This window comes from Anguilla rostrata, chromosome 4, assembly GCF_018555375.3.
Source record: "Anguilla rostrata isolate EN2019 chromosome 4, ASM1855537v3, whole genome shotgun sequence".
Lineage (NCBI taxonomy): Eukaryota > Metazoa > Chordata > Actinopteri > Anguilliformes > Anguillidae > Anguilla > Anguilla rostrata.
In genome coordinates, this window is record NC_057936.1 from 53734917 (window position 1) to 53760629 (window position 25713).

Below are 25713 nucleotides of genomic sequence, written 5' to 3' on the forward strand. Positions count from 1 at the left end.
TGCTTGTGTGTGCGTGTTCGCGTGTTTGTGTGCATGTCTGCATGTGTGCGTTTGTGTGTGTGTGTGTGTGTGTGTGTGTATGATAGAGAAGGAAAATCAGTGATGAAACTTTTCCCTCCCTTTCCAGGCAGCAGTTAGGTAATAAAATAAGTCACACCCGTTGTCCTATAAATTATTAGCGTTACCGCGGATCATTTTTCATAAGCATGTGCTTTCTCAGTGCCTGCCCTCCATCGTAGCGACACTGATCTACCATGGCAAGTTTGTTTTCTTAAAGGTGCATTGATCTATTTCAATTAAAATTTTTGTTCTCTGCCCCACGTGTGTGTGTGTGTGTGTGTGTGTGTGTGTGCATGCATCCGTGTGTACATGCACGCACGGGCTCATGCGTACGTGTGTGTAAAGGTGAGGAAAAACTCATTTATCAAGTAAAGCAAGATAGCACTGAAGTAAATGTTGTCTTTTAATTATAGGACAGGCAGGTATTGTATATTAAAACAGAATAAAAAAGTGGCAACTCTGGTACTGTTCACCCCTCGTCTGTCCCACTGTTGTTGCTCTGACAGATGATTCACCTCAGTCTTTAATTTGGTCAATTAAAAAATATATTAACATTTTTATGTAATTTTATGTTTGCTACGTAGCACAATAAGCATAATGTGGACATGGGACTTTTATTCTTTATGGCGTGCATGGCTATTTATGACATAACGTGGGTAACATAAGAGGGTAAATGAGACATGAAAAGCACCAAATGAAGAAAAATTATCAGCTTGTTAAAATTTCAGTTGTGGTTGGAATGAAAGCTAGCGCACACGCATGGGGTATTGGCCTGGAAGAACACTTCACATTATTTTCCTTTCAGTACTTTGGGGTGATTGTGATTTATTCCACAACTTCTAGTGAAAGCCAGGAATCCATGTTGACTGACTGAATGAAGAGAGAGCTTCCACCGGATTGCCTGTCAATCTGAACCCTCCTGTTTTAGGCCCCCAGAAACAGTTCCAGACCTACCTACTATACGTTTGAATTATTCAGTCCAACAGGGCTCTCACCCCAGCATGATTTTCGGAAGGAAGTTTTGGGTATTTTAAAATGCCCCCCACCCTTCCCAAACAGAAAAGGCAATGACAACTTTTACATAGTGAGTGTGAAAGCCAGAGACTTCAGTTGCTCAGCAACAAGCCTCTCATTTTGCTTAGCTTATTTGTTTTTTTAATGGTATATGGATCAGAAATCTTGAATGTCTTTCTGTGCAACTTTAGGATCCTTCTTTTGTCTGTGTCATAGTAACTACCTGTCCGAAATATAGAGCTTATACTATAACTTACTGTAACTACATTTGAAATCATTGACTGTCTGGGATGGGACTTGGCAGGATTTCATCAGTGATTGCCAGTGGTCAGAAGTCAGGCAGAGAAATGGGCAACCCTCTGATCTGCCAAGTGAAGGCTGGCGTGATTTGACAGTGAAAGGATTTTTAATCTAATTTTTTGTAAGTGTGTAGCGTCTCTTCTGGGGATTACATAATTGTATTGTGTATTCATACAAATTCATAGATCCAGGACGCAAGCTGATTTATAATTTAATTGAGCTTTGCCTGGACTATGAGGGACTACCGCTCACACAATGAGAGGACGTCCGGATGCATTGCACAGCATTAAACTTTGCTGACGGGCTTTCTCATGCTGGCTTTCTGACCACTTGCTGAAAAGAGGCTGACCTTTCCTGTCCGTTCGTCTGTCTCGCAGGTAATTACTGGAATGCGGCATCCTTCACCACGCCCTCCTCCTACCTCCACTTCTCCACCTTCCAGGGAGAGACCAGCGCCGACATCTCCTTCTACTTCAAGACCTCGGCCCCGTACGGCGTCTTCCTGGAGAACCTGGGCAACACGGACTTCATCCGCCTGGAGCTGAAATGTACGTCTCGCGTCTGTGCTCCTCAGAAGTTTAAAGCCCTGCAGTGCGGTGTGATGTTCGGCGCTGAACAGAAGTGCTGAGCGAGCGCGTTTAGCAGCGTGCGTGTGAATGCCGTGTCAGGTGCAGAACAGGCTCTTTTCCTGTAGGCCCGACTTTGTGTTGCTGTGACAGAGTGTGCATTCTCTGAGGACGATTAAAATGTCCTCGTTATGCCCTTTTGTTCAGATTTGGCAAATACTGCTCTTTATCAAACTCTGAATGCTGGGTCTACCCAAGAACAGACTCTGGTTTAAAACGGTTCCTGTAATTGCTTGCGAATGTTTATTTACCCAAATCAGCTTTTTTGGGGGGGATTAGTAAATAGGCTGTATAATTAAGTACTGAAATGCTGGATGAGTTGCCCGGAGTGTTACCATATCAGCCAAAATGAAAACAGGGAGGTAGAAGCTGGTGAAATATCTCTCTCACACAGCTCTCTTCACGCCAAGAGTCCCGGAGGCTTGCTTCCACACTACACCCAGGACAGCACAAAGGATGATTCCAAGGAAAAGCTGTACTACCTGGTTGAATTCTGCTTTGAGCATACAATTTGCTCAGTTAATTTAATAATTTCTTTAAATTGGTACACAGCCTGCCTGCACCTCACTCATCAATCTAGGACTGTATGCATGGGTTGAAAATTGTTTATTCAATAACCGAGTGAATCTTTCAAATCACTTACCAATGCTTGAGGAGTCAGTGATACAATTATGTTTCTGCCTCCAATTTTTCCATGAGAAAGCGATTTGAAGGAATGGGAACTGATTTGGAAAACTAACCAGCAGGAACGCTTGGAATAGGTCTCTTTCATTATTTTTTCAGACCGACTGTGCCCAAAAAAACTCATATGTCCTTCCGTGTCTCACTTAAACAATGTGGGCATCCAGCACATTCTCTCTGAAGAGAAGTCACACCCAGAGCTGTCCAAAATTTGAGGCGGCCACCCAGATTTTAAGCCCTGAAATTTTCGGCCCACTTTGTGAGGTCCGTCCCTGGCAGCCTTTCGCTCCTCTCCTCCTTCCTCCCCGTGCTCCCGCTCGGGGCTCCGATCGATAGGAGGCAGGGCTCCTCCAGAAGGCTGCTCCCAAGCTCCTCTCTCAGGGCAGCGACGGAGCAGGAGGAGGGAGAGGGGGTCTCAGGCTCCATCTGTCATTACGGACCCCCATGTTCCCCCCTTTGTCGCCCCTGCCGAGGTGCTTTGGCGAAGATAGTTGGTCGCTACGTTCGCCTCTTCTTTTTTTTTTTTTTTTACATGACTCAGACATGACTTCTCAAAATCTCATTATTTTTACACCCTACTGGTTAACCTGATGGCAGTAGAGGGTGTTGGGGGGGTGGGGTAGGGGGGGGGGGGGTCACAAGTTTTTGGATAAGACAGAGCAGGGAGGGCCTATTTTGTACATTTTCAGGGGGGCAGGTGACAGCATGCCATCAATCAGACCAGGCAAGCAGGCTGTCGCTGGCAAGCATTATGTGTATATTGACTGCATTGCCAGGGAGAAGTGTGCTAAGGACTGTGCATCGCTTGCCTTGGGTTGTAATTGCCTCATTGCAAATTCATATTCAATATCAGAAGAAATTGTGGTATCATTAGTATTGAGGAGACACTGGGGCGGAGGGACTTATTACTCACTGCTCTGGTGTGTCTGTGGACTTCCCAGGTTTCCTGTTTTCTGGTGACAATTACATCACCACAGTATTAGTATTTCTCAGTGACTCCTAGGTTGTCCTCATTCAGAATGGAGACCTTTGAAAATGTTTTTAATAAAACTTAAACCGTGTTCCTATCAACAGCCTCAGCTTCATTTGGATATGAAGAGCTGTGTGTCAGGTTCCTTTGTTTGTCCTTAAATACTGCGAAGAACTTAAAACTATACAGATGTAGCACCGTGTTTCCCTCGACATGGAGAAATATTGCATTTAATTAGCTTCGCCTGGCCAGTCAGGGTAGCCTGATGTGAACAGAACAGGCATGGCTGTCCTTGGCTGTATCTCTCAGGGTTACAGAGTGTGCCTCCAAAACTGGCTTAGCAGGGTGGGCCCCCGGAACATAATGATATTGCAACTCCCACAAAAAGTCAGTGTGTCAGTGTGCATAAATAGGGTCTGGGATAAAAACTAGTAAGCCTTATATTTACTTCCTGTCTAACCCCCCCCCCCAAGACAAGCAGTTCTCATTGGCCCTCAGACCTGTAGGGGATTAGTTGTGAATCCGGGGCAGCAATATGCGTGGAGCTACAAGAGGAGATTGTGAAATTGAACCTCTCCAGGTCTCTCAATGACGTCTCTCATCGATTTCTGCACCAACCCTAATCTTTTCTCCTTATTTTGGTGGCTTTTTCTTGTGCTCGTACAAGAAATTAAATCTGGTCAAATCCAGTCAGAGCATGAAATGACTCCCTTAAAAACTGCAAAAACAGGCTGGCAGTCAGTGAATGCTCACAGCTAGAGTTCACAGCATCAGACCAAAGATTCAAATTCAGGGTTCAAATTGAAATTTCCTGTTTATCAGTGGCAAATTATTCATTTAATGGGCCTCTAGTAAGGATTCTAGTATAAACATATATATAATATGCATACAGAGAGAGACAGAGAGAGAAAGAGACAGAAACAGAGAGACAGAGAGACAGAGAGAGAGACAGAGAGAGAGAGACAGAGAGATAGAGAGAGAGAAATCTATTTCAAATCTGTATTTTTGACATGGTGCAGAGAGAAAGTATCACTTTGTGGAATTGTTGCGCTCAATGCATTTTGAAAAATGATGTTCCCTGCAGTTGTGAGGCATATTCTGTGAGAGTGTGGCTGTGGCTTTACCCAGCCAACTGCTTTGTACATGCTAGCAGAAGGCTTAGTCCACTTGATGAATATGATGGTCATTATCAAAACGTTTCTTTCAAATGTATGTCACCACACCCTTTTGATTAGGGATGTTAAGGAAATGTTGGGGGTGAAATCTTATCTAAATAAGTGCATTCCTTTTCATCTTTTCCATCTTCTGCTTGTTCAAAAACATCACTGAAGCTGTGCTGGTGCCCTCTTTTGGCAGAAATGGGATATTGCAAGCCGCTGTGTTGTGACTGAATTGCTCTATGGTACGTCATCGTAATTAAGCGAGGGTGTTGGAGGTGTGTGACCCGCACAGCGTTTTGGCTTCTTCCATCTCTCCAGTACACAGTCTGGAATTTGTTTGAACAGTCTGCCGCAATATTTCGCAAGATCAACATGGTTTTGAATATTTATGCCAGATACAGAGGCATGACAGAGCTTTAATTTCCAGGGGAAAAATTATTTATTAAGCTCCATAGTCTCATGTTTTATACACTCTCCCAGTCAGCAGTGCTGGGCTCTGGAGTGCTAATTTGATTCATCGTCAAGTGTATTGCATCCCTTTTTTTCTTTCTTTTTTTCTTTTTTTTTTTAGAATTGGACACCCTCCAAATCGTGCGCCAAGCTTAATTGCTGTTGCCTCGCTCTCCTGTTTTTGCAATCAGTTTTGTTTGAATGTGTCATTTCTCTTTTTAAGGGGGCAAACTGCGATGCTGTCATCTCCAAGTGCTGACGTGAAGTCTAACGCGGTCGGCCTGTGGCTCTGCTTCAGAGCCTGGGCAGAGCCAATGAGATCTTATTTTCCTATTCTTATCACAGATCACTCCTCAGTAGATCCAGGTAATCGGTTTGTGAAATCGTTCTGATTTCTTGGCTGCTCTGGAATATGTATTTCCCTCTGACGGTCAGGGTATATTCAGAATTCGGGTTGCCTTTTTTTGCCAACAGAGATGAAGGTTCCTCCACCTTCAGCCAGCCCCTCTTTAATGCCTGAATGCATCTTTAATGAAGACATGACACAGAGATTGCAGGTTTTGCTGTAAGAACAATTATTGCCTGAGATAGTGTGCAAGCTCTCCCAGCAGCCAGCCGGGCCTCTGTCTGCGAAATAGCTTCAGCCCTCTCAAGCGTCATGAAACAAGCGCGCCGTGTTTTTGTTTCCATTTGCACATGAAACAAAACAGAGCGAGCGACACGCGTAGCCAATCCATCTTGCTTTATGATGCAGAAAAACAAATAGGCCTACCCAGTTCAATTTCCCATACCTTCGGTTTTATATATATATATATATATATATATTTTTTTTTATTTTTTTTATGAGTAACTGATGCGCAAGGTAATCGCGTTCTGATTTATGGAGGGCTATTGTTTTCACATTCAGCAGAACTGATGCTTTTCCCATCTACCGCTGCGACCGAGTGCTTACAGTAGAAGTGAGAAGTGTTTTATTTAGTAGCCTGGAAAGCATGTCGAGAGGGGCTGGTTTTATGAAAGCTTCCAGTTAACCCTGCATACCAGACCACTGATGAGTTCTAGTGTTTACCGCTAGTGCTCCTGAGTGATTGTTTGCCTGACGTGGTCTAAGCATGAATTCTCTCAAACGCTCTTTCGGATTGCTTTTGTCCTTATTTCCAAGTGAGCTCGTTCAGACGTATTTCGTCTCTCTGCTCTTGCTCGAAAATAGCAGCACTTTGTTGAACAAAGGAAGACGAACAAAGAAGCAGTTTTAATGCCTCCTTCAGAGCTCTGTGATACCCAAGGGGCCACCTGAAATCCTTCTGATTGATGGGTCATGTTGCATTACTGCTCTGATAATCTATCTCCTCATCAATTATTTAACCTACATGTTAGGACATTTTTGAGCATATTTGTTGCTGTCAGCTGGTTATTGCTACTTATGAGACAAGGAACAGTTGGTGATTGGTTAAAAACTAAAACTGAGGACTCCAATGACTCCAATGTAAAGAACAGTGTAATGGAAGAGAACCTTGTTCATGCTTGTTCATGTTTATGAAACTGATGTTAGTTGAGAGAGGTCATTTGATGGCACACTGAATCCACCTGAAAGATGGCCCTGTCATTTTTTGTTTACTTACTTTTTTTCAAACTTGATCAGAAAAATTTAGCTCCAGTCATTAAGTACAGTATGTGCAAGAAGCACAGACTTGCAAAAGATAATACTACACAGTGCCTAAACAGGTACAGTGGTGTCAACTAAAGGAAGCTGATAGTATTAATAGAGTGTAGGGTTCTTGTAGCGATTATTAAAATCAGAAATACAAAAGTTTAATGATATTGATAGACTGCATTATTTACAGGAACAAGTCCATTACTCAGTGTCAACACAGAGATGAGGATCCTATCCTTGCAGTCATTGTTCTGAAATCCATCTGTGAGGTATTGGAGGTGTAAATTCAAAATGCTAATGGAACACATTGCTCTTTTCACACAGTGGAACGTTTTTAATGATATTGATCATCCCTGAGTTTACACTAACCATGACCATGCTTGAACAAGAGAACATTGTTTCCTTATGGTTTGTTTTAAGTTATTAAAATGTTTGTTACATGCTGCAATTTAGTCAGAAGCAGCAGTAACATTATTTCAATTTCAAATATGTGATTACATTAACAGTCCTTTTTGCAGATCAGACCTTCAGTGTGTTACTGTAGCTGAGAGATATGGGCCAGTCTTCCCCCGCTGGACGTGCGGCTATTTTCAGGACAGCCTGTTCAGTTCGGCAGTCTGAATAGCTGAGGTTGGAGCAGTGCCATCAGTCCTGGGCAGAGGACCTCATGGGTGCTGTGTTCCAGCTGCTGGAGTGCTGAAGCAGGGCCAGTCCTGTTACGGGGGTCAGAAAGGTGGAACCCACAGCTCACTGTCACCCGAGCCACTGCGCATCTGTCAAAGCTGCACTCTCCAGCGCACACACACATACAAACACACTCACACACGCACACGCACAAGCACACAGGCACATGCAAATGCACACACACGCAAACACACACGCACACGCACACACACGCACACGCATGCACATACACACACACACACGCACACATACAAACACACTCACACACGCACACGCACAAGCACACAGGCACATGCACATGCAAATGCACACACACACACACACACACACACGCAAACACACACGCACACGCACATGCACACACACGCACACGCATGCACATACACACTCACACACACACGCTAGCATAGCCAAATCCACTGCCTTCACATTACGTTTATTCAGCCACAACTCTTAGCTCCTTTTAAGTGTATGTTTTTTGTACATTTTGCGCTTGAGAGGGACGGCCACAGACATGGGCAAAGAGGCGAGGCTGATGTGACGCAGAGGTGATGATGCTGATGTGATGCCCTCGGGCTGCAGCCTGGTGTGTGCTGGGTGTGGGGGGTGCTGGAGTAAGAAAGCGGAACTGCCACTCCCTTCAGCTGGAACATCTGCTCCAAGCAGGTGGCGCCATGATTGGCAGGACAGTCCTGTCCTCTCCCAGTACAGGGTGTGAGCTCGGATTTTATGAACAGGGAAATGGCACCCCCTGCTGGGCTGCAGCTACTAGCGGCACGCCTCTCCGCTCTTTAATGCTATGACATCAGCCTTAATGGACGCTAGGCTCAGGGGACGGACTGACAGAAAGCCAGCGTAAAGTGCTTTAATCACAGTGCTGAAACACCATTATACCAGCATGGACAGTGACCAGCCTAATACTGCGGGAAATTGCTGTGCATTTAGGTTCGGTATGGAAATTATGGATTTAGGCTACCATGTGGAATCCATGGATTTATGCACCGTATGGAAGCTGGGGGTCTGGGTCCCATGCTTTTGGGCTCAGAATGGAAGCCATAAGCGGGCACAGTGTGCAAGCTGTTGTTTCAGGATCTGTATGGAAGCTACGGAATTAGCCTCAGCATTAAAGCTGAGAACTTACATTTTTCCATAGGTTTCAGTTCATTGCTGAAATCTGGTACCTAGATTTAGTTCCATTTCGGTAGCTTTGAGTGTAGGTTCAGCGCGGCACGTACTGGGCTGGTCCAACGTGGCGGCTATAGATTTGGGCTCAGCAGTGCGGAAAGCCGGTTATTTGAGTGAGACTGCTGGCTTAATAAAGATGGATGGCGAGTTAATGAGGAGACGGTGGGCCTGTGCAGCTTTTGTGAGCGCATCCACACTGGTATGACAAAAGTGGCAGGCAGCCTGGGGAGCTCTGCCTACCCCTGACTCTGCTCTTCCCCTGCCCACCGTGGGTGCCTCTGTGTCTGCCATGACTTTCTGATGCAGTCCCCTGATATCTACGCCAAGTGACTCCCCTATTCAGTTTTTCCAAGCGTTAAATGAGCAGCCAATATGGAGCTCCAGCAATTTTGCAAAATGCAGCCTAAAATTACAGATTGAGAGTAATGACGCTAAAGATGTGGTTCATATGGTATATGGGCACAGTAAGGTTTTAACATTAGAATATGCTCAGTTACAGCTTACACGTAGGATTTGCATAACATGCAGTGCATTCCCCTGGTGCTAAACTAGTTCCGCATCTTCTTTCCCCAGACCAACAAAGGTACTATAAATATACCTGAAATAATGAAGGGCGTAGTAATAAATATTCATTAATTGTAAATATTCATTCATTCAAGACATCTACAGTAAGTCTGTATATTTGTTGATAAGGAAGGTCTCAAATGTTGGCATCTTAGACAGTCATACATCTGTGACCTGTTTAACTTCAGCAGAAAAAGTTATACTTAGGTTTGTGACAGAGTGACTGTGGTCCCCTGTCTAAGCTAACTGCATGTTTGAAAAAAAGGAATGTTTAAGCAGTGCCTTAAGGGAAGAGACTTTGCAATGATGAAGTGCCCTGGGGCCAAAAATGACACACCACAACAAGTATCACCTTGTGCTGTCTAATTCTCAAACAGCACTCTCCTCTCCTACCATAAATATACAGTCCTCTGGGACTTGTGTCATGCGGCTCCATAGAAGAATGTGAATATTAAAATTGCGAATCATTAGTGTGAATCCATTTGGGAGTTGCATTTGAAAACTTCTAAACTATCAAGCCTTGCTGTGTAATAGCAGAGAAATCTTTTGTCTGGGAGTGAAGAATGGATTTGAATTTTGTCGGGTGGCTATTTTTCAAATCCTATTATGAGAAGGAAATATAAAAAAAGAACAATAACCCCAAGCTGGTCAATACCTACAGCACAAATCAGTTATATATAAATATTAAAAATACTTACTTCACTAAAGTTTCACTGTGCTTTTAGCAAACAAGGCATTCAATCCAAAACTGTGTTTGAGAATATTAGTTTTTAATGCTGTGTTATCAAGTTCACAACATTGGCCCTCTGAAAATGTTTGGTGCTTGATATCATAAAATGTCTTGCCTCCAACTGTTTTTATGTATTCAACAACCTTTTTTACAGGAGCGTCACTTATGACAAATGTTCAGTTCTTCAAAATGCATCGAGTGGATTCTGTTAATAACTAAGGGCTTATTTCAGAACAAATCATTGATCTCAACTCAGATAATTTCAGTTGGTTTATGGGAATAACTACTGAACTTATTTATCACTGTTATAAATGTCAAATCTCATCTCTCAGCTAAATTTCAAGAATTTCTGTGGAAAACCAAATTAATAATAATTAATTTGTTCTTTGGGGAACATTGGTAAAAGAAAGCCATGTTTAAAAACATTTCTAGTGGCAGCTGAAATCGGAACAATTAAGATTGTAGGTTATTTGCAGGGAAAACATAATTTCAACATTTAAAAAATAATTTAAAAAAAATAAAAATTGTTCACACCCAGCTTGTGTCATACTTGCACACAACAGAGTGTGCATTATAACCAACTTGAGTATGCTGCTCCATTTTCCTTTAGCCCGAAAAATTAACTAAATTAAAATGTGTTGTTCCACATGCTCAGAAAATAAAATTTCTTCTTTTATATTGCCTTCAATTTCAAACACCGCTGGAAGGGCAAGCTCTTTCCACTCTGTACTATGGATCACAGATATAAACAAGGCCTTATTACCCACCCCCCACGCTTCTCTGTAAGACTAGACCCATTCCTAAATGAAATGTGAAATCTTGTAATCGTTTGCTGTTTCGTCAGTGCCAGTATGCCTGAGGAATGCTCAGGACACCGGCACAAACACTAACTCTCTGCTTTGATTTTCAAATTCATGTTGAGTTTGGCAGAGGACTTTTAATGAATTTCACATTCGATATATTAATTAATTAGCTCATTTCAAAGTAGAGACATAAAATTATATTAGCAAAGTAAAGTCTCAAACATTTGCCTCCAGATCTCCCTCGTGGCTCTTCCTGAATTTCGTTTTGAAAAAGCGAGTGCTGGCTCCCGTCTCTCCGCAGCGCCCACCGTAGTGTGCTTCTCCTTCGACGTGGGCAACGGGCCCGTGGAGCTCAACGTGCGGTCCCCCACGCCGCTCAGCGACGACCAGTGGCACAGGGTCAGCGCCGAGCGCAACGTGAAGGAGGCCGTGCTGCAGCTGGATCAGCAGTACAAGGAGGTGCGGCCGGCGCCCCCCCAGGGCCACACCCGCTTGGAACTCTACAGCCAGCTTTACGTGGGTAAGACCCCGCACCCCTCCCCCTCCGCAAACTAGCAGTATGTGACACAAGCACACACGTGCAGTGCATAAGAACACATACACAAACAAATACAGGCACAAACACACACACACACACACATACGCAATCACACAAGGAAATTGCACACATGCATTCATACAGATCAGGAAAACACACATACTCCCTAGGCTGCCTTACTCACAAGTGGACAAACCACAGCTTCAGGGATTCAGTTCAGAGACATCTTCCTGCTGTTTCACAATACATGCATGAAGTGTACCATGTATTAAGCATGCAAGCTCCTGCCTTTTGTTCGAAGTCGAGATCATGACATTCGGAAGGGAGGAACTGAGAGATAACGTGACAATAACACAGGTTCAGTAATGATGAAATGGAACACTCAGACTGGCAGAGATCTGTGAGGGATTATCCCAGTCGTGTTGAAATATTGAGGACTTTAGCTCAAGATTTATCTCGACAGACAGAACGGATCATAGAAAATGTCAAGCAGCTGTGTAACCTGATAAATCTAACCTCAAGATCAAGTTTTTCTGCAGAGACAGTATTTGGAGAAGCATCTCTTCTTCTTATGTTACACTGTGTTGTGTAATTGCAGGTATAGGTACTTTGTGTTGTATGTGTGGCACAAAGGAAACAATTAGTTGAAGTGTAAGGATTTAGCAGTTCTATTGTTATGAATCCATTCATGTGTGATATGCTTTTCGCAAGATTCTGAGCCTTTTCAGCTTGCTTTTGTTTGAAATGATTGCTATTTTTTTAACCATTCCACCAAGTGAACTTGAATCTGTGCTATAGATAGAGGTTAAAAGGAATAAAATTAGTTTATTCAGTGCTTTCATTCCTTTAGAGGATTGCCTTTCAAAAGTGCCAACTCTTTTTGCCAATATTTCTTTCCTAAAGCTACTTTTGTTTTTTTTCTCATTTAAGTAGGTAGTCAGTTGTAATATTCTGGCCGTGCTGATATTTGCCAACTCTCACAACTGTTTTACTGTGTAGTAGCTAAAGTCAATTTAGCAGTGTAATGGAGAAAACTATTAATTTGACATCATAAGCCCTGGCTCAAACTTGATTTAAGCTCACATTTGCACATAGACCTTCATGGATATCGAATAATGGTGGTAGATAGGGAGAGGTTAGCTTAAGTTTATTCTGCAATCAAAATGATCCAGTATAACAACCTCTTGCTGCCATTAGCTGCAAGTCTCATTAAGGCTTTGAAGGTATTAGCGATTCTTTCAGCTCAAGTGAGGAGCTTCTTAATAAAACAGCAGTTTAAAACTGTTTTAAACTTCCATTGGGCCATTAGATTTCTCAGATCGTTCTTTCACACAAATGACTTTGAATCACATTAGGTAGACCTTGCAATGCAACTCCCCTCTTATCTTGTCTGCATTTTAGCAGACTAGTTCAAATAAAGTTTTTTTTTACACTAAAATTATAGTAAAAACTGACTTGAGATATTAATAAATCTATATTATTTTTATGACATGCATAAAGTTGGCTTTCAGTGGAATAATGATTCAGAATTATATTTTAAATTGTGTTTTTCACTACAAAAATGCACCACAGACCACTACACTGCATACTAGCACAGTGAACCGCATAATAGACAATTACAGGAACCTTGGGGAAATGACATGTTTGAAAAGCTTTGCTCATTGTTTCCTAATTTCTGTATCTTTTACAAATACCTCATTTACATGAGCTATTCTGTCAACAAAGGATTTGGCCTCGGAAAGGATGAAAATTAAATTTTGTCCAAATTAATTCAAAATCATGAGCCGTGCATTCTAATGCTGACATTAAATATTTGGGCCAAGTGTAATGAAACTTGACATCAAAGACATTTGGAACCGGTCCTAATCCTTGACAACTGCTTCCCTTTAAAACTAATCTTTTGAAATGACCAAGTTACCAGCTATTTAGTATTAGTCTTTGACCCTCTGTCTTTGATTGGAGCCAGCGCAAGGGAGAACAACTGTCAGATCAGAATGACCCTTCACTTTGCTCTGCATCATCATGCTGTCTGTTTTTTACGTTTTATTGCTATGATGCATCCAGACAATGCATTCTCCATTGGCTCCATCTCAGTCCCATGACATATTATAAACGACTTTTCCTCTGCAGTTCTTAACACGCTTGCTCTTGCTCTATGTTCAGCCTCCTGAGGGTTTTTTTTAATTAATATGCATGTCCTATACAGTATGTGTATTAAATTAAAAAATTTTGAGCACTTTAAATCTGAAATATACCTTCCAATCAATGTTACCAGCGCTTTGAAATGTGCTCTTTGAACTAATCTATTTCCATACTTAATTTACTGCATTTCCTTATCCATTGACTATCATTTTTGAATTATTTATTTTTGTCTTGCATGTATTATTTTAACCTTCTGTTGTCTATGATTTTTCTCTCTCTCTCTTGTTGTCTCCCTTTGGCTTGCTTGCTCACCTTATTTTGCCTCCCATTTGGGTATCTCACCCTCATCTCTGTCCTTACGGGTGTCTGCAGGGAAGCCGGCATCCTGGACCTGTCAGGACAGTAGGTAACTTTTGTGTGTAACACGGCACTTACAGTTGATACAGGTCTGCCCGTGGCATTCAGTCAGCTTCAATAGGAGTTAGAGAGGGAACCGCTGCTGATGTTGTATCAAATTGGACGGATCTGTTTGAATGTGAACATTGGATTCCATGCACACATTCATGTTATTGTTGACGTGCAGAGAGGAAGATTCATGCAAATATGGCAATAGTCTGTATGATAAGGGCATGCATGGTAGACTAGCTCCTGAATTTGAGACCAGGATAGGGAAACATTTAGATACATGTGTGTCTTCACCTGATATACTGTTAGATATATCAAGGGAGGCTTATCCTTTATATACACACATTTGACTGAACAAAAAAGGTAGAAAAGCCAAGCCAGGGCCTGAGAGCTTTGGTACACAGTAAAATGTCCGGTGTTACCGTATGTGCTCTGTAAGAGCTGTTTTATCATTTTACTGTATAGTTGCCTGACCTGGATTGAGCAAGGGGTCAAAGTATACTATACAACTTTACAGTGATTCTTTTACTTTATTTTTACAGTGAAACTCATTTCAGGTTTACCTCAGTGGTGAGTGGCCTTTGATCATATACTGTATCTTAAAGGATTTTATATACGATTAAATATTATTATAGATTATTTTATTTTATTTATTTTTTTAAATATATTAAAAGTATAAAAGTAATTGGAAATGAGTATGTTCAAGAGATGATTTTGTTCCTGTAACTGAAAATCAGGTCTGTTTGACCCTTTTTCTTTTAATCTTATTTGGTTTTAAGTGCTGTCTCCATGCTGTTTAATATGTTGAAATGACTAAGAACTCAGACGTCGATTGACAAACTGTCGAACCTTTTGAGTGACAGTACAGCTCGCTTTTCAGCACTGATGTGGTCTTCCCATAATTCCTGCTTCGTTACTCATCTTGTGTCAGGGAGGCCTTTCTTCTCAAAATGTTTTATAAAAATTAAAGAAATGTTTGAGCTTCCTCAACCGTGCCCTTTTACACTTCAGCATTACAGAAGAAAGTCACATCACAGAGGATAATTGCAGACTATCTATGTGTTCCTGATGACATCAATTAGCCCAGGACCTGGAGTGCGTTTGTGTGCTTCTTTAAAGGGGTGCTGCTTAAATAATAGAATATTGTGGCTTTAATTGCAGACCGTTCGTATATTAATGTAGCCCTTTTCCCACTCGTGAAATGCAGTGTCATCAGCTTGCAGCTCTATTAGCTCAAGACTCTGTGGGTTTGTTTAATTCAGTTTAATAACCTCCCAGGTCACAACCAGAGAGATCGCGGCAACAGAGGAACGCATTACACAAATCAAGGAATTAAATTAAACTACAAAGTAAAATGTTAATGGAGTCCTTTAGAATGCTGACATTTAATATGTTCTCCCAGATTACTGCCCAGTTCTGCCTTTTCCTGAAGTAGCTGTTAGCCAGGCACCCTTAAGATGTTACTTTTCTAGGGTTTGTTTATTCTTTAATCCTTTAAGTGTTCTGGAGAGGGTTTTAATAATGCAGAATATCAAACCTTGGATTATCATGACTTCCTCCTTTGTGGCAGAATTAATTTTCTTCTTGTCTATATACAAATAATGTTCACAGCTGTGGTGGTCACATAATCCTCTTAATGTGTACTCATTGTCTGATCAAAATGGGTACTTTCTTCTAATTCAATTCATTCGGTGGGTACGTCATAGAGCCATGAAGGCATTTTTGCTATTGAATGAGACAAACTTTTCAAGCCTTGGCTTAGGTCTTTGCTGCATTACAATTCAACAAGGTGCAAATTCCTTTCAGTGCAGTACCTTGTTGATCTTTATCTGATGGTTTTTTTAAATGACAGAACCAGTATTTATGTCAAATTCACTTCCTTGATGACCATTTTCCATATAGCTGTATGAGAAGTTATATTAGTATATGGTTGAATATTTTATTTATTTAATATCTGAATGCATATAATCCTGTAGAAATATTGTAGCTTGTTGCTGTTTTGTGGATGTACAGCTTGTGTGTTGAGATCACATACGATAATAAGTAACCCTTTGATTATGAAATAGTGGTGTTGCATTGCTGCCATTTGCATAATGCCTATTAGGAAAAAAGCATGCATTTTGGATCAATATGTGTTGCCAGATTGATTCACATATTAAAAACTCCAAAACACCTAAACTATTTGAATTTTCTTCAGTTGCTATTAAGCTTTCAAATGTGTGCAAAGGATCAAAGAATACTTGGAATATCTTGCTTATGCAGTTTCACTTTTTTGCAAGAATCTGCACATTATGGCTGAATATGGCAGAGTGGTATTGCCCACTTGTATGCACAGACTTCCAAAAGCAGTTTTATGTGATAAAAGCTTGGATACTTCCCCACCCCTGCAGGTAGCAATGAATTTGGCGTTCTGTCAAAACACTGTGAATGTGTTCAATAAAATCTGACTTTTTCTGTGACTTGAAATGTTTTATGGTCTGTTCAACAGGCTTTCTCAAGTACCACCTAATTAGACTGTGTTCACAGTTTGTTAGCCTTAAAATGAATTCCATAGAGCTTGATTAGTAACCAAAAATATGTTAGACTTTGTTCATAAATGGTTTCTGATATTTCTGCTATTTTAAACTATTTGGAAATTTTAACTGGGCAAAGCTATAATATCACACATTGCATCTATTGGATGGTATACAGAGTTTAACAGTTTCTTTCTGTTTGTTTCTATGATTTGAGAAGTTATAAATGAAAGAACCTAAAAGGAACCTCTGCTGGAAAACTGATAACTGATAAATTAATGATCAATTTAAAATATCTCAAATTTAACTGAGCGATATACATTAATGCAAATCAAGAATGATCACAACTATGACCCTGTATACTGCAAGTCGACATCCCTTCAGAAAGTGGACTTATGAGCCAAGTATCCCAGAGTGCATTGCTTCAATGAGTTTGTAAACAAAGGCTCTGCCATCCTCTGCCTTTTAAGCTCATCTCTCTTTGCAGTGGACTTTCCCTGGAACTGATGGTGTTAATCATGTTATCGTAGTGTACATGCTGGTATTTTGCCTTTTAGCAGTATGTCAGGGTCAGTAAGGTGCAATCTCAAGGGTTTTGCTCTTTTTAAAGCTATATCTCTCTTGTCACTGAACTCGAAGGCGCAGCAGGAGGACAGAGGGGCTTTCTGGGATGCATCCGTTCCCTTAAGATGAATGGCGTGACCCTTGACCTGGAGGAGAGAGCAAAGGTCACCCCTGGGGTGAAGCCTGGTTGTTCCGGGCACTGCACCAGCTATGGGATGTACTGTCGAAATGGAGGCAAGTGCGTGGAGAAATACAACGGATACTCCTGCGACTGCACGTCCACGGCCTACGATGGAGCTTTCTGCACTAAAGGTGAGCTCTGCGGTGGTTTCAGCCAAAACGCAATTTGCATAGTTTGATCAAACTAAAACTGTTTAAAACGGTTTTGAGATTGCATCAAAGCCTGTGTGCACAGACTGTCAGCAATAAAGGCATTTCACAAAACACTGAACTACATTATTACTTATTAATTTTAATGTTGTTCTGGAAGTAAACACTGAACAGAGAGTGAATAGGCAAGTTCCTGGAGAAATTAATAATGTCACATTATGGCATTGATCCAAACAACATTTTTGCCTACAATTAAGTGTCTTTATTCACAAATGCAGTTTGGCCATCAGCAATTATCAAAGTTCTCTAAACTGCAAAAAAAGATCTATTTGTCTGATCTGTGTGACAACTGTTTACAATAATCACAGCAAAAAAATAGTTAAAGTGAACAGTTTTACTTTTTAATATCTCTTTACACAAAGTATACACCTTGAAAAGGTGTATACTTAATAGAATGCATAACTATTTAAAAGTACCTTATACATTCATTAACTATTATTAAATGACCCTTCATAACAACGTGTATAGGCACTGAAGAGTGTTTGCATTTTAAGCTTTTAAAGTCACACATTTATAAGAACTCTACATACTGAACAGGATATCTACCACAACCAATCCATTTCTAGAAGCTTCCATCTCTCTTCGTGGTGTGCAGGACAGATTGTGCAAATGAGTCAGAGAGAGATGGGTTAAGTAGCATGTGCCCTGCACATCACAAGCTCCCTGTCTCTATATTTGAATATGGAAATGTTGTTTCTGACATCAAAAGGTCTCATGGGCTGTGTCTGTGCTCTGCTGAGACCCAGATCAAGCGATGTAGGGCCTGGGGTAAAGATGGCTCTGTGTTCCTGCCCCACCACTCTCTGAAGACTTTCTCTCTTTCATTCTTCTCTTTTGGCTTGGCGCTCGCAGTTTGTGTGTGCCTGAAATATGCACACACGCACGCATAACTGCGACACGGTCGCGTACATTTGCATTTTATACATATTTACACATAGCGCACAGGGTACAGCTGTCAATAATGCATTCCTCTGTGTGGATACCTTCAGGTAAAAGCCATTCACTGACAAGCAGTTGTTGCTGGGTGATGAAATACTCTTTTTTTATGACAAGTAGGACAGAAAAGAGACTGACATGGCATACAGTGTTTGTACCTGACAGCCAGGGCTTTCCAAACACCGCAAAAAAGTCAGATTACAAAATGGTGACGATAGAGAGAAGAGAAAATCATAAAGGAATAATGGAATTTAAAAATCCATATTACGTGCCTGTGAATACCAGAAGTTGAGATAGTCGTCAGTCTGCTTGTGAAGATGTGGGAAAAGTCTTGTGGTATAAAAACAGTAACGCTAGAGTCACGTCTTACCGCCATCTCTCTCTCCAGTTCCTCTCCTCACTGTCGTCTGTGGAGAGTAGGTGTCACGGCGGTCAGGTGAGCATTAGGCCAAAGCAGCACAGCCCTGGGACCTCTGGACGGAGAGAAAGAGGCTCGGTGGTGCAGCTGAATAGAAATGAGGGTTTGAGAGCACGGCCTAGCAGACAGCCTACAGTACCTCCTGCTCCAATCCTGGAACAAGTCAGCTGCTGTCTGTTTTGATCTTATTTAATCTATTTTATCACATTCCTTTTTTCATTTGGTCTTCCACAAGCGTGATTTTCAGGGCACATTATAAATTGCTACTGCAGTCAAAAACTTTACGGCATCCTATAAACTATTTTATGTCCGTTTGTGGATGCTCCGATGTATGGCGACTCCCTTTATATCCAGCCATACATCCAGCCATTTTTTTGAGAATAGTCCTTTAAAATACTGAAGACTTCTGCACTGAAAGGAGGCCCCTAGAGAAGTGTGACTACATAAATGTGGTAAGTCATTATAGGGAATAAACCTCTTCCACTCTGTATATAGCACCCAGAGGGAATGCTCATGGTGTTAGTCACATGGTGTGATTCATCCAATCCCTACGCATGGAGGTTACTCCATTAGCCCTCCTGATTTCCCATGGTTCTGACTGTTCACTCCCCACGAAATGCGCACAGCATTGTTTTCCTTATATATGGCTTTCATAACATAGAATTTTTTTGTCCATGCCATTTTTTTTATTTACAAATGGTGCATCTGCACACATTACATTTTAGGAGCCCACAGAGACATTCTATATCCCTCTGTCACGCCAACATAGACGTAATGGTACACAGAAAGAAAGTGTCCCTTTTTTGCCTGTTTAATAGGTAAACAAGGCAGTCTCAGGCAGCACATATTATTATTATAATGGTCTCTGAGTGGAAATCAAAGCACTGATTTTGACTACTGTACTGTCGGGTGGGAATTCTGTTTGCATTTCACTCTGCTTAAACGTTTCTATTGCGGCAGTGCTTGCATTCTACAGAAAGAGCACTGAGTGGTTTTTATTTACAAAGAGGTATAAAAACATGGAGGGGATGGACATGGTGATGTAAGATTATGAGAATATGTTTTTTTATTTTTATTGTTGTATTACCTTTATAAACTCATTGATCTCATCATTGAAACTCATTGAAAAATGTAATTGATCTCATTAGCATTAAATGACTACTATATTAGACTATCTCTGGATTACAGTTCTAATTTAGGAATTTAGAAAGGTCATACAAAACACAAATTTCTGGGTGAATATATTTTTTATTATTTTTGAAGTATTTCTGAGTAAGTTCATGCTGGTGAATATTTTTCTTTGTGTGTGTGTGTGTGTGTGTGTGTGTGCATTCATGTGTGCATGTGTGTATCTTTCAGATGTTGGTGGCTTCTTTGAGATAGGGACCCTGGTCAGGTACAGCTTCATGCCTGAGGCTGCACCAGCAGCGACCAAGGAGGGCAAGGGTCTCTCCCAGAATCTGGCCTTAGAGGCCAACCTGACCCAGGAGGACCTGGCCTTTAGCTTCAGCACGTCCAACACGCCCAGCATCCTGGTCTACATCAGCTCCAAGACCCAGGACTACCTGGCAGTGGTCCTGCGTCACAATGGTAAGGTTCGCTGTGACTGACGTGGGGGGTCAGATGCGGGTTGTGGGGTCCTCAGAAGTCATTTCCTCTCCCTACAGCCATTCAGGCTGTGTGAACAAGGGCTAACATCACCCCCTGCTTGTGAAAACATGAACAACAAGATATTAGCATCTAATGGCCTTCCCCATAGAGGAACAATGAACTTTTCAATGTTCCTCTATGTTAAAGTCCAGTTAAATGCTTTGACTGTCATCGCCCCTTTTAGATTTACCACTGTTAATGTGTACCAATAGAGCCACATTATACAGAGCAGTGAAAAAGTATTTGCCGCTTCTTGGTTTCCTCTATTATTGCATATTTGTCACACTAAATGGTTTCAGATCTTAAGACAAAATGGAATATTAAACTAAATGAACCTGAGTAAACACTTTTTTATTCTTTCATTCGTTTATTGAAAAACAATATCAAACACATATCAAATGTGAAGATGAACTGTGTGATTACATATGACATCGTTATTACCAGCTCGAGAGCCATAATATCTACATTCAAATTGAAAGCATGCCCTACTTAAATTTGGTTTCTCTTATGATGTAGATAACTTCACCTAAGCACTATTCTCTCATTGGTTCTTTCTTCTCTTTATCTTTGAGCTCTTCTTTCTCATTTGTCATCATTACAAGCTCCTCCCAGCCAGGTCTTCTCACACTCCATTTCACTTCACGAGGAGTCCAACACCAGGCAGCTAATATGAGGACATAAACTGTATGACTGTGTTTGGTTTGTAGTAAAAGCGAATCAAAGGACAAACCTTGAGAACAGCCTCAAGGTTTTTGCATAAAATATGTATGGAAATGATGTTAGATGCCATGTTCCTCTGCTTTGTTCTTGTGTTTGTCCATGCTTTGTTCTTGTTTTTTTGTTGTGTGTGGGAGGCATAAGCATGACTGCGGTACTTTATTTTTCTTTTTCATCATAGCGAAGAATGTTATTCTGCTGTGAAGTGGTTATTCTGTTGTGTCCACAGGTGTATGACATTTATATTAACAATCATAAATTGTTTTATGCTGAACAAAGCTCTGTATAACATTGACATTTAGAGCCAGGCTGAGGGTTTTTTCACTTAAGGTAAAAACCAAGGAAGGCATGACCGGAGGGAGCACAGCCAATCAGTCTCACAGCTGTTCAATTTTTGGAGAATGATGAGCAGACGTTAGCAGGGCGACAGGCAAGTTACTGTTTCCCAGATGGAGCGGGTACGAGGCGTTTATTAGCCTCAGTCTCGCTAAAATATACACAGAGGAGATTGAGGCGAGGCGGGTGTCAGGTAGTCCAGTGCACAGCCTGTCTCCTGTGAGTTATGCGCAGCACCGGAAATTTCACAGTGTGCTGAATTTGAGACGGCGTTTCCAGAAGAGAGGAAGTCGGGCGCACCTGTGTGTAAGCGAGCGCTGTCGGAGGGAAAGGCGTGTGCGCTGTGGCATAGCGCACGTCCCGGCCTGGGTGCGTTCTGCTTGAGATCACATGGGCGCCGACGCCCCTGCCGAGCCCCGGTGACGGGCGTGACTGGCAGGGGCGAGGTCCAACGCCCTGTCCTTTATCCCCCCCCCCCCCACCCCCCCGACAGGAACGCTGCAGATCCGGTACGACCTGGGCGGCCTGAGGGAGCCCTTCACCATCGACGCGGACCAGCGCAACCTGGCCAACGGCCAGCCCCACAGCGTCAACATCTCCCGTGTCCAGAGAAACATCCGACTGCAGGTGGGCTGAGGCTGCTCTCTGAAGCAGAGCTACAGGGGGGTGGGGGTCTGATTTAGGGCAGAGATGCACAGGGATTGGGGAGTTGTAGGCCAGAGCTGTAGGGAATTGTGGGTCTCAGTAGAGCTGTGGGTGGCTGTGGGTCTCAGTGGTTCAGAGCTGTATGGGGTTGTGGGTCTCAGTGGCTCAGAGCTGTAGGGGGTTGTGTGTCTCAGTAGAGCTGTAGAGGGCTGTGGGTGTCAGTGGTTCAGAGCTGTAGGGGGTTGTGTGTCTCAGTAGAGCTGTAGAGGGCTGTGGGTGTCAGTGGTTCAGAGCTGTAGGGGGTTGTGGGTCTCAGAAGAGCTGTAGGGGGTTGTGGTTCTCTGTGCTACAGAAATCCATTACACTGCTGTGCAGTGCTGAGGCCAGGTCACTGAAAGGTAACATTGATCTACTGCGCAGAGATCAATATTATTGTGTGCTTAAGATTTTTATTACGCTTAAATGACCAAGATATGTTTCCACCGATGCGATCAATACTAAAGCACTTCCTCGGACGCAACATAAAAACCCTGTTGACATCACGCCCGATGCCATCGCCCATTTAACTCCCGCCCCCCCGCCATCAAACCCCCATTACTGTCACAGCCCCATTATGCGTGCCCCACTACTGCTCCTGATTGTGGAGAAGAAAGCGAACTGGCGGCAGGTTCGGCACAAGACTGAGAAGGCTATAATAAGGAGAGAGGTATTCGCGGGGTGCTTATTCCATTCTTTTAGCGCCTTCGCGGCTACACACGGCTCTATTTTGTCTTAGAAAGGCACCTTGGGTGGTCCTGCAAGTCTGTAATAAGACCGCGGGAAAGTGGTCAGTTGTGTGAAGCTGCAGTAAATCGAGGGCCACACTGAATTAGTGTGCTCGGAACGTCCAGCTACACTGTATCTGTGTTCCCGGGGGTTAATTTTTAGGTGCCTATTGACTATTTTCAGGCATGTCTGTTTCGGGATCCAATTAAGCATGCCGGGTAATGGTCCCTGTACGGTAAATTACAGATCATTTCTTTCTGAGAGCGGTCCTATATGCCCCAGACGATGGAAGAACAGCATAAAAATTGACAGCTTGACGGGTGGTTTGTCATTAAGGAAAGGGCCGCCGTGACTGTCTCCGTCTCTCCCTGCCGTCTGTCGGTCCCCTGCTTGTCTGCGACACAGTGAGCCGGCAGCACAGGGCAGTCGCCTGTGTCTTTTCCTCTCGTCACTGTGGATTTTGGACATCTGGAGCTCTGAACGGCGAGAGGGCTCACGTGTAGGCGTGCTGCTGGAGGCTTGCCTCGCATGAAATGAGCCCTCTACTCTCTCTCTCTCCATGTCTCTCTTTCTCTCTGTCTCTATCTCTCTCTCGCTATTTCTGTCTCTGTGTCTCCCTCTCTCTCTCTCTCTCTCTCTCTCACTCCCTCTCTCTCCCTCTGTTTGTGTCTTTGTCTCTCTAAAATTCAAATTCAGATGTACTTTATTTGCATGACAAGTAATTTTGTGTTGCAAAAGCAATGGGACGTACAAAATGACAATGACCCCTACAACCAGAAGAGGGGGAAAAAGGACCCCCTCATACATGTATGAAACACACACACACATACACACACGTATTCTCTCTCTCCCTCTCTGTCTCTGTCTCTCTCTCACTCTCTCTATTTCTCTCTCTCTCTCTCTCTTTGATGGCAGAGGGGTGAAATCTGCTTTGATGGTAGAGGGATGAATAGCAGGGTGAGATGGGAGCAGCGGTCAGTCTCGCCACGGGTCCAGGAGGGCCACCGACGCTGCGCGAAATTGAAACCGGGGGGGGGGGGGGGATGGGGGCGGTTCGCTTAACGGCCTTTTTGCGCAGCGGCGTGCACGCGACAGATGCTGCTTTGGGTCTTTTATGTGCGCGCGGCGCGTAGCCTGAGCTGCCCCGGCCTGCGCTCTCACAGCTGCTGTAATGGCTGACCGGACACATCACTCACACGGCCGCCGGCAGCATCGTGTCAATGAGGGCCTCGCCCACATGACCGGGGAGGACACAGAAGCCGTGAAGCGCACACCTTAATGCACATTAACTTTCCCATTTCTCATTTCACCTTAAAGGCGCCCAGGCTGCCATACGTCAGGACAAAACCAAGGCAAGTGTCTGTATATGAATCAGACCTGGGTCAAATACGTATTTGTTTTGGATTCAAATACTTTTCTACGCTTTACTGATTTGTCTGGTGTATTGGAACCAATGAAATACTCTCAAAAAGCGTAAACCCCGACTTCTGGTCAAATTGGCAGGCTCAGTTACAGCAGGCAAGATCAATAGAGCACAGAAAAGTATTTGAATCCAAAACAAATACGTATTTGACCCAGGTCTGAAATAAATGCATCATGCCTAGTAACTAGCATGTGCTCGCTACAACCACCTGAACAATTCTCCAAGAGGCCCACATTCAAATACTTTTTGGCCTCTTTTCCAGACAATCCCAAATGAATTTGTGGCTCTTAAGTTATTAATATTGTACTTTTAAAAAATGCACTTGCAAGCTAAACTATTAATCATTTTTTAGAGAGGGCACAGTCTAGAATTAGTATTCAATTTGAGAGATCAAAAACTTAATTTGGAGCCTAACAAACCTCAGGGAATAGTTTGTTCTGTTAGCATTTTGATATTTATGTTATCATCACATCCCATTTTTCTTGCTTTTTTTATCTGTTATATCTGGCGGTAATAAAATGATGAGTGAAGAGGAGTTTCCTGGAATGGAAAGCACCTGTTATACTCAATGTGTACAACAAGGCAACGGAACAGCTGACTTAACATATGGTGACTGGGTGTTGTTATGTGTTGTGAATACGGAAAATCATTTCTACCCTTTTGCAAAAACTGTGAGATGGCTGTCACGGCAATACTGAATAAATCAGTTCTGCTAGTGTACATGCAGGGCTATAGCTTTTTGTTTTGTTTGTTTATTGTAGCACAGTGAAGCACTCTCATTCGAAAATGAGGGTATCGTGATCTCGTAATTGTAAGTCAATACCTCCTAAACTTTGTTGGCCGATCTTCATATCAAAGACTTTCTGTGACTCTGACTGTGGGGTCCTTTTTTGTCTTTGAGTGCATTTGAAAGAGAAGGGTTTCCTCCAGCATAAGAAGATGACCTTCCAGAGAAAGGGGATGTCGCAGTGATTCACAGGCTCTCTGTTCTCACGAGGGCTGCCAGACGGCGTTCTTTTCTTCTGGTACATGGCTCGCGGTTTTTTTTTTTCGATTCCGGGAGGCGTGAGGCGAATGCGAGCGCGAGCGCGCTGGGAGAGCCGCCCGGAGTTGAGGAGACGTTTCCTCCTCCCCGCCTCCGAGGCGGCCGCGCGTCGCGATGCGCTCCAGAGATAGTCTTCCCAAGGTCGCGTGGCGTCGCGCAGGAGCGGGGAGCGCCGAGGCGGGAGGGCTCCTCCGGTCGGCGATTCATTTCCTCTCCGCGCAAACGGCTCAAACCCGCCGTGGGTTGAAGCGGGAGAGAGAAAGAGAGAGAGAGAGAGAGCGATGGAGAGCTGCTGTGGAGAGAGGGAGTCTCCAAGAAGCTGCGGTCTTTGAACGCAGCCAATTT

The 25713-nt window shown here is 42.9% G+C and overlaps 1 protein-coding gene across 3 annotated transcripts in view; it reads left to right on the plus strand.

Moving 5' to 3' along the window:
• cntnap2a (contactin associated protein 2a) overlaps positions 1-25713 on the plus strand; it is a 314335-nt gene that overhangs the window by 258475 nt on the left and 30147 nt on the right. For all 3 annotated transcript variants that reach the window (XM_064333201.1, XM_064333200.1, XM_064333199.1), the window contains exons 16-20: positions 1752-1922; positions 11183-11401; positions 17119-17355; positions 20147-20377; positions 21984-22117. In XM_064333201.1, the coding sequence (XP_064189271.1) occupies positions 1752-1922; positions 11183-11401; positions 17119-17355; positions 20147-20377; positions 21984-22117 (992 nt within the window). The remainder of the gene's footprint in view (positions 1-1751; positions 1923-11182; positions 11402-17118; positions 17356-20146; positions 20378-21983; positions 22118-25713) is intronic.